Source organism: Trachypithecus francoisi, unplaced genomic scaffold (genome assembly GCF_009764315.1).
Source record: "Trachypithecus francoisi isolate TF-2019V2 unplaced genomic scaffold, Tfra_2.0 Lachesis_group16, whole genome shotgun sequence".
NCBI classification, from domain to species: Eukaryota; Metazoa; Chordata; class Mammalia; order Primates; family Cercopithecidae; genus Trachypithecus; species Trachypithecus francoisi.
Window position 1 is genome coordinate 38849056 of NW_022681461.1, and position 16142 is coordinate 38865197.

A 16142-nucleotide genomic window follows, 5' to 3' on the forward strand; every position below is an offset into this window, starting at 1 on the left:
ACTTTTAAAGGAAACACTCACGAGTCCTTGGCTTCCAACTACAGAGTGCTCTGTATGACTCTGCCTTAATTTTGGAAGACTCACAGATAATATGTTTAGATTGTATTTATATAAGATATTTAAAATAAATATTAAACCAGTCAATTCAATGATGGTTTTAAATTGATGGTCCAGTTAAATGTAACTGCAAAGAACATAAATAGTGAATAGATTTTGCTCTGGTACAGCCTAGTGAAAATGGCTTCTGACATAGATTTACTGGAAATTGTGCTAATATTATATTGTATGTTAAAAATGACCAAACGAAACCTATCAGAACTATTTGTAAATGTCTCACATTATTATTATTATCACAAAACAATATGCAGAACTAAGAATTTCAGAGCTCATAAGATGACTTACTGTTCTTGGAGTTAGGATATATTTCCTCAAGTATCTGTGGCATTAAAGAAAAGGTGAAATGTGTGACTATTGAAGAATGCAAATTAATTCATAGAAGCTTTGCGGATCTCTAGGGGTGGCAATTTAATCTAATGGGAATTTAATAACTCATATTAAACACATTACTAATCTGATGCTTTGCTTACAGTAATTTAGAACCAGTGAAATAATAAATCATTTATTTTAAAAAAATCTTCTTGAATTTGAATCTTTTCTTAACTAAGAAACAGCAGGTAGGAAGAATCCTTGTTGTTTTCAAGTGAATTCCAATCAAGTTTTGTATTCATGTTGAAACAGTAAGTAAACACATTTAATTCAGACAACTTAAACCAGTGTCTTTTTGTAATCATTTAATACTGTAAATATGAACTAAGTACTTCACCAGTTCACATTTAACTACGCATTGGCTTCCACTTCATATTCTTGATGGTCAGGGAGCATGATCGTGTTAATTATAAACACATGGTAATGCGTTACTTAGGTTTCATGCTCAATTACTTCTAGATAATAATAATAATATAGATCCGAAAGAAACCATAAAACTATGCCAAAATTCAAAACATTTTCCAATAGAAACTTGAAAAACGAAGCATCATTAAGAGATTCTTCTTTCTTTGCATTATCTAAAATGACATTGAGCAAAGTTTTCTTAGCAGTAAGCATATATTTTGTACCTTTTTTGTGGCTTTTAGTTTTTATTATTTTGCTAGTACTCAGATATTTCTGTCTGCTGTAATTGCCAAGTCAACACAGTATAACTATTTATTCATTCTTTTACTCATTTACCCATTTATAAAAATATGTAGAAAGCCTACTTTGTTCCAGGTACTGCCCTAGAAGATTGTATATGCAGCAGTGAACTTAATAATGTCACCCCCTCATGGTTAGCCTCAAGTGGAAGAAGGATGCAATAACACAATTAACAAATCATTATTTCAGTTTGTCATTAAGTGTCTTGAAGAGGAGAGCATGATACAGGGGGCTAGTGAGTGTGGCAGAGGGTGGGGTTATTTTATCTTGGGTTTTAAGAGAAAGCTTAAGTGACATAACTGTTGCCATTATAAGCACAGAGAAGAAAATGAGTAAGTGGGTTATGGAGATATTTAGGGGAAGAGTATTATAGATAGCTTTTAGAGCATTCTAGAGGTTGGCAAATTAGAAGCCTTGTGCCTAGAACAAGATGAGTTTGCTCAAAGAACAAGGTGACCAGCGTTGCTGGGACTGAGTGAGTGATAGGGAAGGGAGTAGAAGCTGAGGCCAGAGAAGTAATGATGGAGGGTGGTGGGAGATGACATACAGCTTTATAGACCATTCAAAAGACGTTCAGTTTTACAAGAGGAGGAACATTGGAGGGTTGTACGTAAAGACATGACATGATGTAACACGTTTTTTAAAGAACACACTGGCAATTATGTGAAAACTATACTGGGGTGAGAGTTGGGTGAGGCAAGAGAAATCAGCTATGAGGGTTGTGATGGTTAATATTGAGTGTCAACTTGATCGGATTGAAGGGTGCAAAGTATTGTTCTTGGGTGTGTCTGTGAGGGTACTGCCAAAAGAGACGAACATGTGAGTCAGTGGACTAGGAGAGGCAGACTCACCGTCAATCTGGGTGGGCACCATCTAATCAGTTGTCAGTCAGTGTGGCTAATATAAAGCAGACAGAAGAAGTTGGAAAGAGCAGACCTGCTGAGTCTTCTGGCCTTCATCTGTCTTTTGTGTTGGATATTTTCTGCCCTTGAACATCAAACTCCAAGTTCTTTAGCTCTTGGACTTTTGGACTTACACCAGTGGTTTTCCATTGGCTCTTGGGCCTTGGGCCACAGACTGAAGGCTGCACTGTTGGCTTCCCTACTTTTGAGGTTTTGGGATTCAGACTGGCTTCCTTTCTCCTCAGGCTGCAGATGGCCTCCAGTGGGACTTCACCTGTGATCGTGTGAGTCAATACTCCTTAATAAACTCCCTTTCATATATATGTCTATCCTATTAGTTCTGTCCCTCTAGAGAACCCTGATAATACAAAGCTATTGTAATAATCCAGGTGGAAAATAATAGGGGTTCAAATCAGAGTTGAAGTAATGGATTTGAGGAGAAGATTCTGGATTTATTTTGAAAGTAAAGCCAGTAAAAATTGCTGATGGAGTTCGTGTGGTGACTGAAAAACCAAGAAGTCAAGGTTGACTCTTAAGCTTTTTGGTCTGAAAAACCTAGAATGATGGACTTGCTGTAACTGAATAGGGGGAATCTAGGAGGGAAGAGTCAGTGTGTGGCGAGAAAGCAGTAGTTTCATTTTGAACTCGTAAATATTAGATGTTTAACAGACAACCACATGGAGACATGGAGTAGAGAGTCGGACATAGATAGGAGCATTAAATTATACATAGAAGTCAGGTGTGCAGATGCTACTTTGAGAGATGTTAGTAAATGAACTGCTCTTCTCTAAAATACAAAGAGCTTCTAAAAATAGAAAAAAAATCAACCATATGATAGACAAATGAACTAGGGAAACAGTTCAAAGAAAAAAAATGCCAAATAAAAATATAAACTAAAGCTATTAGATTGACAAAACCCCCAAACTCTGACAACATACAATGCCGGTTGAGCTTTGTAAAAATCAACTTTGTAGAGGAACCTGCTCTCTCTTACATTGCTGGTAGGTATGAAAAATAGTGCAATTACTACAGAGGATAATTTGGCAACATCTAGCCACATTAAATGTGCATTTACCCTTTGACCTAGAAATGCTAATTCCAGTAAAATATTGCAAAAATATGCTCACAAAAATACTTAACAATATTTGCTCAAAGCTGTTAATTGCAAGACTATCTGTCATAGTAAAAGAGTTGAAACAACTCAAATTTCCATCAATGAGAGGTTGGTTGAATAAATTATGGTGCTTCCATATAATAGAGAACCATAACTACAAAAAGGAATGAGAAATGTCTCTACATACTTCTATGAGAAATCTTCATAGCATATCTTTTAGTGAAAAAGGAAGAGACAAATACATTGCATGCCATCGTTTTTCTAAGAAAAAATGTGGTATGACTATTCATATATATCTGATTATATGTTTTTAAAAAACACCTTGGAGGACAAACCATAAATCTGGTTTTTAAAAGTTATTTCTAGGGAGAGGTGAGGGTATAGGATACAAAAGAAAAAAATGAAAGTTAAGACTTATTTTCACATTTTAATTCATATGGAGGGGATAAGATAAATGTTTGATATGTTCCCTTTATTTGGCATTTTGCTTTGTGGAGTTTACTTTGTAACTATGTCAATATTTACATATTTATCAAACTAAATTAATTTAATAATCTTTAAAATTATTCTCAAGAATAGAAAATAAGGGGAACATACCAAGCATTTATCCTACATGTCTTAAATGAACCAATTAGTATTTAGGGAAAGTTTCTCTATGTAGAAATAAATAAAGAAGATATAATAAAATTGGAATATCATTAGTATGTAGATAGACCCTAATGAATTAATGAATCTAAAAGTTAAGCATCAATGGTCTCAAACTACAAAGAAGAAAGGGACAATATAACTCTTGAAAGAATATACTCCCACCAATGATATAGTTTCAAGGGGGAAAAAAAGATCTGAATCTTACTAAGCCTCTATTCCTAATTAGTCATTTGTAGAAAACAGAGATGATTGAAATATATATTAAAAGACACTATTGTTAAGCAATGAACAAAATTGAGACTGTGGGTTGAACACCTGTGTTTCCTCAGTAAAAAAATTGCAAAGAATAAGAAAGAAAAATTAGAGGCAGAACCTAGAGATCAGAAGAGGGAAATATCAATCAGTCTCACTGTGTTGACTTCATCTGGATTCAGATACAAGTAATTTGTTAAAGACATTATAAGGTAATTGAAAATTAGAGATGGACCAGTATTTTGGTGTATTAAAGAATTATCATTAATTAATATTGGGTGTATTAATGGTATTGTGACGTATTTTTTAAATTTTAGAGATATCTACTGAAATATTTGTGTATCAAATGATATGATGTCTGGAATTTGCCTCAAAACACTACTATATTGTAGGGGATGGTTGAAAATGAGACAGGACTATAAATATAACAGACTGTTCATGAGTTGATTATTGTTGGCGTGGGTGATGGCCTCAGAAAGAATTCATTATACTCTTCTGATGATTTTTATAAATGTTTAAAATTTTCAACAGCAAACAGTTAAAAATATATGTCATGTCTGAGATTTTACCCTACTTGCAACTAATAAGTTAGCCTACCATGGTTTCATGTATGCTGACAGAAGATATGAAACTCCTGGTTCAGATACAAGGGCTTTATTACTCTCAGCAGAGCAAGCAGCATGAGCTTCAGCCTATTTGCATTGATTCCTCCTAAACTCACATCCCATGGGGTGATGCAGAAGGGCCTAGATAGGTGATTATCACTCAGTAGATTTGTGTCCTAAGCTAAGGGAGCACAAATCTTTTATAATGAGCCTTTCTAACCTTTGCCCCAGCAGAAAATGTTTTCATTATTTTACTGAACAGTAAAATACTTGCTCTTTGCTCCAGAGAAACAAACAATTTCTATCCTCCAAGGCTCCTCACAACCTTGAAAAGTCTGGAAAAGAGAGCCAGCATCTCAGATCACTAGATATGTAGAAATGCAAAAGACCCATAGAGAATTATCTCCACAAATAACTTACTGGCTCTAACTCTCCAAAATGAATCTGAAACTCAAGAATTGGGTATTAAAAATATATATAACAGGTGAGTTTCATCCATATGTATAACAGTATTGAGAATCAATGTGTGTTCCACATTTTGTTTCAAAATTTAACTTGTTCATTTCAAGGATGCTTTGGGATTTGAAAATTTCTTAATTTGCCATGAAATATTTAAATAATTTATTTATTTTAATGCCTACTCCTTTTCTTGTTTTCATCAAAAAACAAAACTTTTTGAACTTTATTATAAACTAGTTCCATTTTTCTCCTTCCTGGCTTCTTTTGAATCATATTTAAAACATCTCTTACCACTTTTTTGCTTGAAAACGCTTGCAAATGTTTCTGGAATTTATTTTAATGGACTTGGATTATTACTTTCATACAAATGACTTGCCACATGCTGTAGGATTTTATTGTTCCTTTCCTTGGAAAGCATTTGAAGGCTGGGGTACATTTTCCTAAACATCTCCTTTTTCTTTGTCCAGGAAATAAAGGCAACTATTTTTTTTTTTTTTTCCGTGAACTTACTAATTTTGCTCTCTGGCACAAATGTATTTTTAGTTTCAATATGCACAAGCAGTTAATTTTGTTTCCTTTTTTGATATTTTGTCTCTTCAATAGAAACTAGCCTTTACAAAATCATTTCTCATAGGTTCTGTTTTCCTATTCCTTAATTATTATTTTTATTGTTCTGAAATTTCTTATTTTTCTTCCTCTCTTTGGAAGTTGAGAATAAAGATAAACATAGCTCCTTAATAATGTTTGCTTAATGAGCATTATTTTTTGTCCTTGCAAATATCAAGCAACACATGCGTGTGAGTGTGTGTGTACGTTTGTGTTGGAGTACATTCTGGCATTTTTCTCCACAGTCGTATGTAAGACACACATACAGACCCATCTGTGTCTCTTTTCATATTTACTTATAAAGATCTGTATTGCCTAGTATTTAATCATACAGACTCTGAAGCTCAACTGTGTCAACTCAAACATAGCCTAGCTATTTATTGGCTCTGAGACTTCAGCGATATTACCTTTTTTAAAATCTCAGTATCCTCATCTTTTTTTTTTTTGAGACGGAGTCTCGCTCTGTCTCCCGGACTGGAGTGCAGTGGCCGGATCTCAGCTCACTGCAAGCTCCGCCTTCCGGGTTTACGCCATTCTCCTGCCTTAGCCTCCCGAGTAGCTGGGACTACAGGCGCCCGCCACCTCGCCCGGCTAGTTTTTTTTTTTTTTTTTTTTTTTTTTTTTTTTTTTTTTTTAAACCTGTGGTATAATTTTATTTTGAAGGCCTGAGAATCGGAGGGAGAGGGAAGGGATCAGATTGGATAATACCCACCCACATTGGTGAGGGTGTTCTTTTTTCACCAGTCTACCAGTTCAAATTCTAATCTTTTCCAGAAACACAGACACACCCAGAAATGTTTTCCGAGCTATCTGAGCATCCTTAGCCCGTTTAAATTGGCACATAAAATTAACCATCAGAATTACTGAGTTTTTTCTCTTTCAAAATGTGTATTTTCTAACTTCAAGATGTATTTAATAAGATATTTAAATGATGACAATTAGATCCATGAGCCTTCATCAAAATTTCATCATTAATTTTTTACATTCAAATAAAAAGTATCAGAAACAAATTCATTCTTGTATATTTTCCATATTCTTTTTTTTTTTTTTTTTTGCTCAAGGTCCTGGGGAACCCCAAGAGTGATGAGATGAATGTGAAGGTGCTGGACTTTGAGCACTTTCTGCCCATGCTGCAGACAGTGGCCAAGAACAAGGACCAGGGCACCTATGAGGATTATGTCGAAGGACTTCGGGTGTTTGACAAGGAAGGAAATGGCACCGTCATGGGTGCTGAAATCCGGCATGTTCTTGTCACACTGGGTGAGAAGATGACAGAGGAAGAAGTAGAGATGCTGGTGGCAGGGCATGAGGACAGCAATGGTTGTATCAACTATGAAGAGCTCGTCCGCATGGTGCTGAATGGCTGAGGACCCTCCCAGTCTCCCGACTCCGTGCCTTTCCCTGTGTGAATTTTGTATCTAGCCTGAAGTTTCCCTAGGCTCTCTTGTCTCAGCACCTTTCCCATCTTGTCTCTCTTGGATGATGTTTGCCGTCAGCATTCACCAAATAAACTTGCTCTCTGGGAAAAAAAAAAAAAAAAAAAGGAAAAGGCCCGGCTAGTTTTTTTTGTATTTTTTAGTAGAGACAGGGTTTCACCGTGTTAGCCAGGATGGTCTCGATCTCCTGACCTCGTGATCCGCCCGTCTCGGCCTCCCAAAGTGCTGGGATTACAGGCTTGAGCCACCGCGCCCGGCCAAAACCTCAGTATCCTCATCTTTAAGATGAGGGTGATACTAGGTCTTGTGTCCTAAGTTTCTCATTAGGAATATAGGAGTTAATGTATGTAAAGCACTTAGAAGAGTGTTGGGCATATTTTTTAAGTACTGTATAAATATTAGTTTTCATCACTGGTTTTTCTTCCTTCCTTCTTTCTTTCCTTCCTTCCTTCCTCTCCCCCAGCGCGTGCGCAACACACACACAAACACACACACAAGCTAAGGTTTCTTCTCAATGATATTAAGAAGTTAAATTACAAGACCTTTAAACTACAAAACATTTGACATATACCAAAGAGTCTTAATTATTAGATTCTTAATAAACAATTACATGTAATGTGTTTAAGAAAAAAACAATAACCATCAAATTTTTGGTACTGACTTTGTCAAAGGCTCTTTGTCGTGCTCTGCACATATTATGTCATTTAATCCTCATAAGGAGCCTAAGAAGCTGTTACTATTTTTTTTTCTCATTTTGAAATTAAAGAACTTTATTTTCAGCCAGGCTGGGTAACTTAGCCCAGGTTACACAACTGTTTCAGTGTTGTAGCCAGCCAAGATTTGAAACCAGGTCTAGAAAATTTTAATATCTGCACTCTTTTTAGTGATCTATGCTGTCTCCCCAAGTTCCATGAACATAAAATCTTAGAAGCAAACATTTTTATTTCTCAAATATCCTCGTCAATTCTGATTCTTTATAAGAACAATAGCATCAAAACTGGATTTTGTCTAGGAACAGAATAATTATTTTAGTGTTTTGTACGGGCAATACCCACCACTGAGAGGGATAAAGATGTTTGTATTTTATGATATCCATCACTATTCGCTGGTGAATTCCATGTTCTTAGCAATGTTTTCATTGTTTAAAATATTCTATTAGCACATCTGAAAACAGATTTAAAGTTGACAACAGCCTTAAATTATTGCCATAAGACTAAGGAAAATAACAATAATATCGCTAATACACATCGAATGTCTCCTGCCACCCGTAGGCCTCTGTGATTTTTTTCCTACGCTGAAACAGTTCTTTTAAGCTAGTTTTTAGTTTCTTCCAGCTACTCTCTACACATTCCTGTTGTTGCCTCCTCACTATTTAGTCAGTCTGTTTATTACTTGTGATTTTAACACTATTAATGATATATTATTGCAAAAGCACTTTGGTCAAATCCATTGAGCAGCCAAGAAAATTAACTTGTTTTAACTGCTTGCTTATTGCATTTTTAAAATGCCCTACACAGCCAGTCAATAGAAAACTGGGAGAAAAATAGAAGAAGGAGCAAGAAACCTGGCATTTTGAGATAGAAGTATTTTGCACATACAGCCAAGGCCATTCACAGATTTAATGAGTATGTTTTGATTATCATTTAAGGAACTAACACAGATATGGGTTATTGGACTCAAGATGATTCCTACTGAGAGAACAGTTGGTGTGTCACTCTTGTGTGACACATTTCAACCATTACATAGTTTCTACTTTGCAATGTGTGAGGTGAAAAAAACAAGGGATGAGGAGTTAGATCTGGGTTTCCTTCTACATGATTTGACTTGAGGTTATTTGACCTCCCGTGACTTTGGTTTATCATTGTAACTTATGGAATTAGCCTAGAGCTCTATAAGAGTCTGTAGATTCTAACTCCTATAACTGTGACCTGTTTTTTTTTTTAAGTCAGGTTAAGAGTAAGATGCTGATTAAAATTATAATTATAAGACGATTACTTATTAAATGAAGTTGAAACAATGCACATCAAACCCTAAAATAAGCTCTTATGCGAAAGTTCTAACTCATACCTTCTCAAGGTGCTCTTACATACTATTATATTCAGTGGTTTCAGATTCTGTTCCAAGATCTTGTTACAGAGAATTGACTTTTCATCTCTTTAGCTGAACTCATTAACTGAGAGGTGTAAATACTTTAAAGTATCATTGAGTTAGAAGAGTTGGGAGTATAGGGGGACTTTAAGAAGCCTTGTGGTTTGGGGACAACAGGAAAGAGTTTTCCATTTGATGCATAGACATCAACGAAAGTTAACACGAAACACAGTGTTACTCTGTTATTTGTGCACAGTTATGGGTATGTGAAAGTATTCTTTGCTAAATTCAATACATTTTAATTAAACAAAATCATTTCATTTAAAACCACACTTGAAAAATCAAATGCCCTGTTTTCCTGTCATTTTTATTAGATAACAGGCAACCATTGGTTAGGTCCACCTCATCTGGGGATCAGTTGTATTTATTACAAACAACTTTATAAAGGTATAAATTTTAGTCCCTTTGTATTCAAATATACAGACACATTATGCAAAAGGCACAGTTAGCATCAAACAGTGTCCCTGAATAATAAGTTCACATTCACATGAGACACTTTCATGTGAGATGACAGTGAGGTGCTAAAGGACACTAAAGAAGAGCTGATTATTCATCCCTTCACAGCATTCCTTTTGATTAAAATATTTATCTATTATCTCTCTCTCTCTGACAATAAACAAACAAGAAAAATGCAACCGATTCTGAGGGTCTCCTTATCCCTTGTTCAGCTTTGTTTTTTTATGTAGTTTTTCTTGTTTGTATTTTTATTTGCTCACTTTTCTAGAATATCTTCATCTTCTTTTTTTTTCTTACCGGGTATCATAATAAGGATGATAGCAAATATTTGGTGGAACAATAGATAAATGTAAACATGTTCCAATGCTTAACATCCAGCCTCCAACACCCAAAAAAGATGGCAACCATGGAAGAATTCTCATTCCCAAACCAACAGAGTGTTGCCTGCCCCCTACTAACTAAGGAGAAGCACTAGGTATCTGGGACATTTGTTGATGGACATCAGGTCCGCTCCAGCTGTCAAAAACACAGCTGTTCAGTTTCCTTCTGAGTGATCAGTGCTCCAGATGCCCTCCAGCTAGTGTGTTCCCCGATAAGGTCCAGTGGAAAGCTGCAAAAGAGCTGAACACTTGGCTTCTAATGGCAAATGCAAAAACAAATTTCACAACAAATCGCATTTTCAGCACTGCCTGATGCCATACGATTAAACGGGCTGAATTTGTTTTAGTCCACTAACTCGGAAGACATCATGATGGAACAGTTTCTCTTGGTGACTGTTAAATGTTAAAGCAGTTAAGGGAGGAGGATTTTTTTTTTTAACTTCTTCTACAAAGCAGGGGGTGGGAGAGGGAAAGTTGATCAAACTTATTAGAGCCTCTCAATGAGGAGAAAGCAGATAAGGCTGTTTAGTGTCTTTACCAGGATAAAACTGACAATGAGACTTGTGACTTTTTTTGCGCACATTCGGTTTTTTAAACTTTTAGAGTAGAAGATAAAAATGCCAATATTTTTATCTAGCCCTTCTAATGTTCTTCAAAGCATGTTGCAAAGATATATTATAAAAATGATATTAATACATACATTTACATAGTGCCTACTGTGTGGCTGGCACTATATAAATGCACTAATTCATGTAGTTGTCTCAGCAAGCCTGTGTGATATGTACTAACAGTATTACTTTTAACAGATGAAGGAATTAAAGCCCAGAGATGTTAAGTAATGTAATCAAGATAACACAGTTGTAAAATGGAAGAACTAGTATTTGAATGAGCCCTTCTGGGTTCAGAGTCTATGCTCTTAATCATGACATTCTGCTGCTTCTTGAACACACACTACTTATATATTTCTTTAAATGCAGTGCTACTGTTTGGCCTACATTCTTGGGAACAATAGTTTCAGTGCAGGATCAGTTTGATGATTCATTTGTGTGTTAACAAGTTCAAACTACAACCTAGCAAAATTAGTCCATATGTATTTGTGAAGAAAGTTCCTTTAAAAGTCATCTGCTGGTGGGAAATGTTTAAAGCCTGCTTTCATGTTAATTGACTCAGTTGCAGAAGTCACGCCTGAGAGTAGCTTAACCCAGGTTATGCAATGGAGCAGTTACATACTTGTACTTGTTCACTGGGAAAGTTATGGAGCTGCAAGAGAACTGGATTTGCCACTCAGCCACTTACTGAAAATTTCTTCCCTGAGTTCTGGAGAGAAAATAAAAATACCCTGCCTACCACACAGAATTGCTATAAAAATCAAATGTGATAACTTATATGAAAATATATTACAAAATATAAGGATTACAATGGGTGGAAATTTCCACTGCTCCATGGGCTAAGCAGAATGAGGGGAGAAAAGGGAAAGACTGGGGCCTCTGTTTCGGCAGGAATTTCCCCTACTGCTGCAGGAACTGGGCACCAGATTGTGGAACTGAGGCACAGTGAGGTGGAGTTGGGATAAAGGGAGCAGCTCCTCGGGGGGGATGCACAACCCAGGAGGTTAATCTAATACAACTGGGTTAAACCCTGCTTTACAAGTAACACATGCAGCTGCTCATGACTTTCTTCATTCCATCATTCATTGATTCATTGATTCACTGTAGAATCATTCATAAAATCCTCTATGTATCAATAATTGTGCTAGGGAGTCAAAATACCACAATAGTAAAACAGTACAGTATTTACCCTGGTGGAGTCAACAGTCTGGTGGAGGGGACAGATGAGTAAATGGACAAGCACTGTACACTCTGCTAGGTGAGGAGCAAGAAATACCACAAGCCATTTTGTGACCCCTTCTCCTCTGTGTTGAGTGTCACCTGTATAAATATTGGCAGTACTTGCTGGGTGGTTCAGAACACACAATCTGGTGTCAGCCTGCCTGATTAGAATTCTGATTCCATTCCTTACTAGCTCTGTGACACTAGGATAGTTACCAACCTTCTAAGTCTCAGTTTATTTATCTTTTAATTGGGGATTATAATAGGGACTATCTCACAGAGCTGTAAAAATTACATATGCTTTTGTATGTACCTTGGCATACATTGTACTCAGTACTGTACAATGCCTGGAATATAGACACTTACAACAAATGTTACCTATTAAGATAAGGATGCCAATGCTGGATAGTCACCAGCTGCCAAATCCTAGCCACTTACCTCTCTCTACCTCAGTTTTCTCCTCTGTGATATGGAGCTAATTATACTACTTGCTTCGCAGGGTTACAGAAAAGAAATGGGATAAAATATGTAATCCTTAGTCTGGGAATTTTAAACTTCAAATCCTATGTTGAGCCAACCTTCTACATGCCCTTTCTTTTTACTCCTCCCTCTCGAGCCTCAAAGACTAAGCCTGATTAACTACATAGCCATCATCTTCCAGGTTCAGAGTGACATTACAGTGAAAGGTAAAGCCAGCTGAGAACAATAAAAACAGGATTGGGATAAGTTCAAGAGTAAAGCTGGAAATCGTAGGTGTTCTTATAAGTCTTCAGCTTCGGTCTAGAAAGAACAAGTTTGATATTATTCCTCTGTTTTGTGCCTTGTCTTTCTTTTTCTTCTGATTTTTATTTTAGAATGAAACCATCCTCTCCTCTTTATTGAAATAATATTAGGGTTATTATAGACATTGATATAACAAAATGCCTCTTTGTAAAATCTATGACTGTGTTAATATAAAAATAAGTAACCTTAAAATAATTTAAAATGGAATAGTTAAATGACTTTTTGTTACCACTGTTTATTGTTTTTTCTTCTGAATTATTTCTACTTTTTTCTATTATTTCCCACACTGGGTTTCAGAGGGCATTCATTCTGCAGGATTTTAAAGAGTAAAGGACAAAACAATTCTAAGAACCAGTGTGTTTAAGAAATGCCACTGTTAACATTTTTTTTTTTTTTAATCCTTAAGACTAGTCAGACAACTTACATGCAGATGAGAACTAAGGGCCCCTTTAGCCAAAGATATTCCATTGGGAGGCTATAGGGCTGGCAGTTTAAAGGCCACTTGTTCCCTTTGCAGCTCTGTCTCTTCCTAATGTTGGGGATCCTGGATAGGCAAGATGTTTCTCATCTGTAAAATGTAGATGATAATAGAACCTACTTTATAAGGGTCTCGTATAAGAATTAAATGAGTGTTGTAGGGTACTTAAGAAGCCTACCTGGCACCTCATAAGTGTTTTATATGGGCCACAAATACATAAAATAGGATTCAGTATTTCCCAGAGTTGTTACTTTACCAGATCTCTTTTTAAGGCATATCACTTTGAACCATTATTCCTTGGAATAAACCTGGGCAACACTCAAATTCGTTATGTCCTCTTCTTTGACACAATTGCCTTAGCACAACCAGCATCCTCTCATCTGGGAGTATACTGGCTACCTCAGATCTTTTATCCATTCAGGATTCCATCTATACAGCTATCTTTCTAAGACACAAACTTGAGCGTATTATTCCCTTCCTTAAAAAGTTTCTCTGGTTTCTAAGGGCCTGCCAGAATAAAGTCCAAACTTCCTTTTCTATATTGAAGGCTTTTCAAAACTTAGCCCCAGTCAATCTTGACATAAACTTCCCTGGAGCAATTTCTACTTCTTTAAAAACTCATCTCCACCAAAACCCTGCCCATTATTCCAAATTCCTTTTTGCATTTGTCCAGTATTATCTTGTCCATATGTTTTCTGATAAAGTATTTCAGAAACAGCTTCCTTTTTGAAGCCTTCTTTGTCCCCTGCTCTCTCACATAATTAATACATACATGTATTTTTATCTATTGCATGCAATAGTTCTTTCTTCATGTTGTTAACAAAGCATGTGTTCCATCGTATGACAGTTATGCCATTCATATGTTTGCTCTGTTTGTTTCTGAGCCCTCTGGGGTCAGAAAATAGAACATACAACTACCTGTTAAAGGAACACCTGATCTTCAGGCTTGGAACACAGCAGCAAATTAATTAATGTTGCACTGGACTGAATAAAGAAAATAAAGCATCTTTGGGAATTGCTTCTTTCATTTTCTAATCATACTGGCTATCCTCAATATTCTCTTCACAATGTCAAACTTCTGTCTCATTTTGGTTTCAATTTTTTCTCTTTATTTTTTTCTAATCAAGCCCATGCGACTCATAGATCCAGATGCAGATAGGCCTTGAATGTTGCTTGATTCTCACTTTACCTTTTTTCTCCCTGTCATACTTCATTTTAAGAAGACATTTCAATGTTAAAACAAGACTAGTGGCCATTAGATGAAAATCTTACGGTGTTTAATCCTGCACCTCTGTTTCTCAGTAACATAAAAGATTTCAGTCTCATTCTGACAAGAAAAATAAAATGAAATGCCTTTCCAATATAACTAGGTCTGATAGTTTTAGGTACAGAAAGGACACTCGTGTTTTTACTCCTCTATAGAAGGCTTCCAAGTAAGACAAATGAAAGCTAAGTCCTTTGGTAACATATATAATGGGACAAGTAAGACTGGTGAGCACTGTAACTAAATCCGGGACTTTTGTGTGTGGTAGTGTTATCAGCATTATTCCTGTAGTCTGAGAATACAAGCAAAGAGCAGCATTCTCCACTGCCACGGATGCCCGGCCCTCACAGCTGATGAGGTAAAAAACACTACCAGACAATCACATCCCACATTCTCCAGAGGCAACACTGCAACCTCCCTGGGGCACTGTCTTGGTATTCCTTAACTATAGGAAGCCAAATAGACCTTTTAGCTATGTCTCATTTGTGTAGTCCAGCTGTTAAGTAGCAAAATAAAAAGCATAAGCATCAATGAATATACTACAAGGAATGGAAGGGGTACTTTGGTACACAATTTTTCCCACTAAACAAAATCTCTTTTCACATTTTGTGTGCCAATTAAAATATATTACATTATTACATATGCATAAGCTTATGTGAAGATCCTTTTTAGATTTCAATGTACAGATATTTAAATATTGGAAAAAGAGAATTGTTAAAACTTTCTGGGCTGATATGAGGCATGTACAAACTTTTACAGATTTAAAAACACTGTGCACAAAGATTTTTAGAGATACAATGTCTCTAGATGTACAGCTTGACATAGTACAACTGATTTTGCTTTCATAGACTACTCTGGTTAAAAAAAATAGGATTGGCCGGGCGCGGTGGCTCAAGCCTGTAATCCCAGCACTTTGGGAGGCCGAGACGGGCAGATCACGAGGTCAGGAGATCGAGACCATCCTGGCTAAAACGGTGAAACCCCGTCTCTACTAAAAAATACAAAACACTAGCCAGGCGAGGTGGCGGGCGCCTGTAGTCCCAGCTACTCGGGAGGCTGAGGCAGGAGAATGGCATAAACCCAGGAGGCGGAGCTTGCAGTGAGCTGAGATCCGGCCACTGCACTCCAGTCCGGGAGATAGATCGAGACTCCGTCTCAAAAAAAAAAAAAAAAAAAAAAAAAAAATAGGATTATATTTCAGGGATTGTTTTGTTCAAAATATCAAATTTCACAGATGATTTATTCCATAATGATAATACATCTTCTGTGTTTATTAAATTTAAAAAACTTTAAAACCAGGAATCTAATACCAAAGGCATGTCCTTAAATACTTGGCTAAAAGCCAAAATCCTTGAAGTTTAAAGCAGCTGCTCAGTTTGTATTTAAAGTCACAGAGATACATTTTAAAATCTTTCCCAGTAATATACAAATTTTTCACCATAGAATAACCCTGTTTACATTAAAACACATGATCAAGCAAAGGAAAACTCTTTGAATGTATCAAGAGTAAAATGTGTATCAACACCAAACTTGATTCTCTGGAATTTGAGGATTAGACATTGAACACAAATAAACCTTTGGAAACATTTTC

At 36.2% G+C, this 16142-nt stretch overlaps 1 protein-coding gene across 1 annotated transcript; it reads left to right on the forward strand.

Annotated features, from left to right (window-relative positions):
- Positions 1 to 5150: 5150 nt before the first annotated feature.
- LOC117099238 (myosin light polypeptide 6-like) lies at positions 5151 to 7320 on the forward strand. The gene is made up of 2 exons (XM_033238703.1): positions 5151 to 5196; positions 6729 to 7320. The coding sequence occupies exons 1-2, from the start codon at positions 5151 to 5153 to the stop codon at positions 7142 to 7144; spliced, it is 462 nt and encodes a 153-aa protein (XP_033094594.1). The 3' UTR covers positions 7145 to 7320.
- The last annotated feature ends 8822 nt before the right edge of the window (positions 7321 to 16142 follow it).

What these genes read in the sequence shown, in the direction of transcription:
- LOC117099238 (XM_033238703.1), top strand. Translation starts at nt 5,151, where the DNA reads ATGAATCTGAAACTCAAGAATTGGGTATTAAAAATATATATAACAG. An exon ending in ATTAAAAATATATATAACAG is followed by an intron (nt 5,197 to 6,728) that starts GTGAGTTTCATC and finishes TAGATCCATGAG; the next exon opens with CCTTCATCAAAATTTCATCA.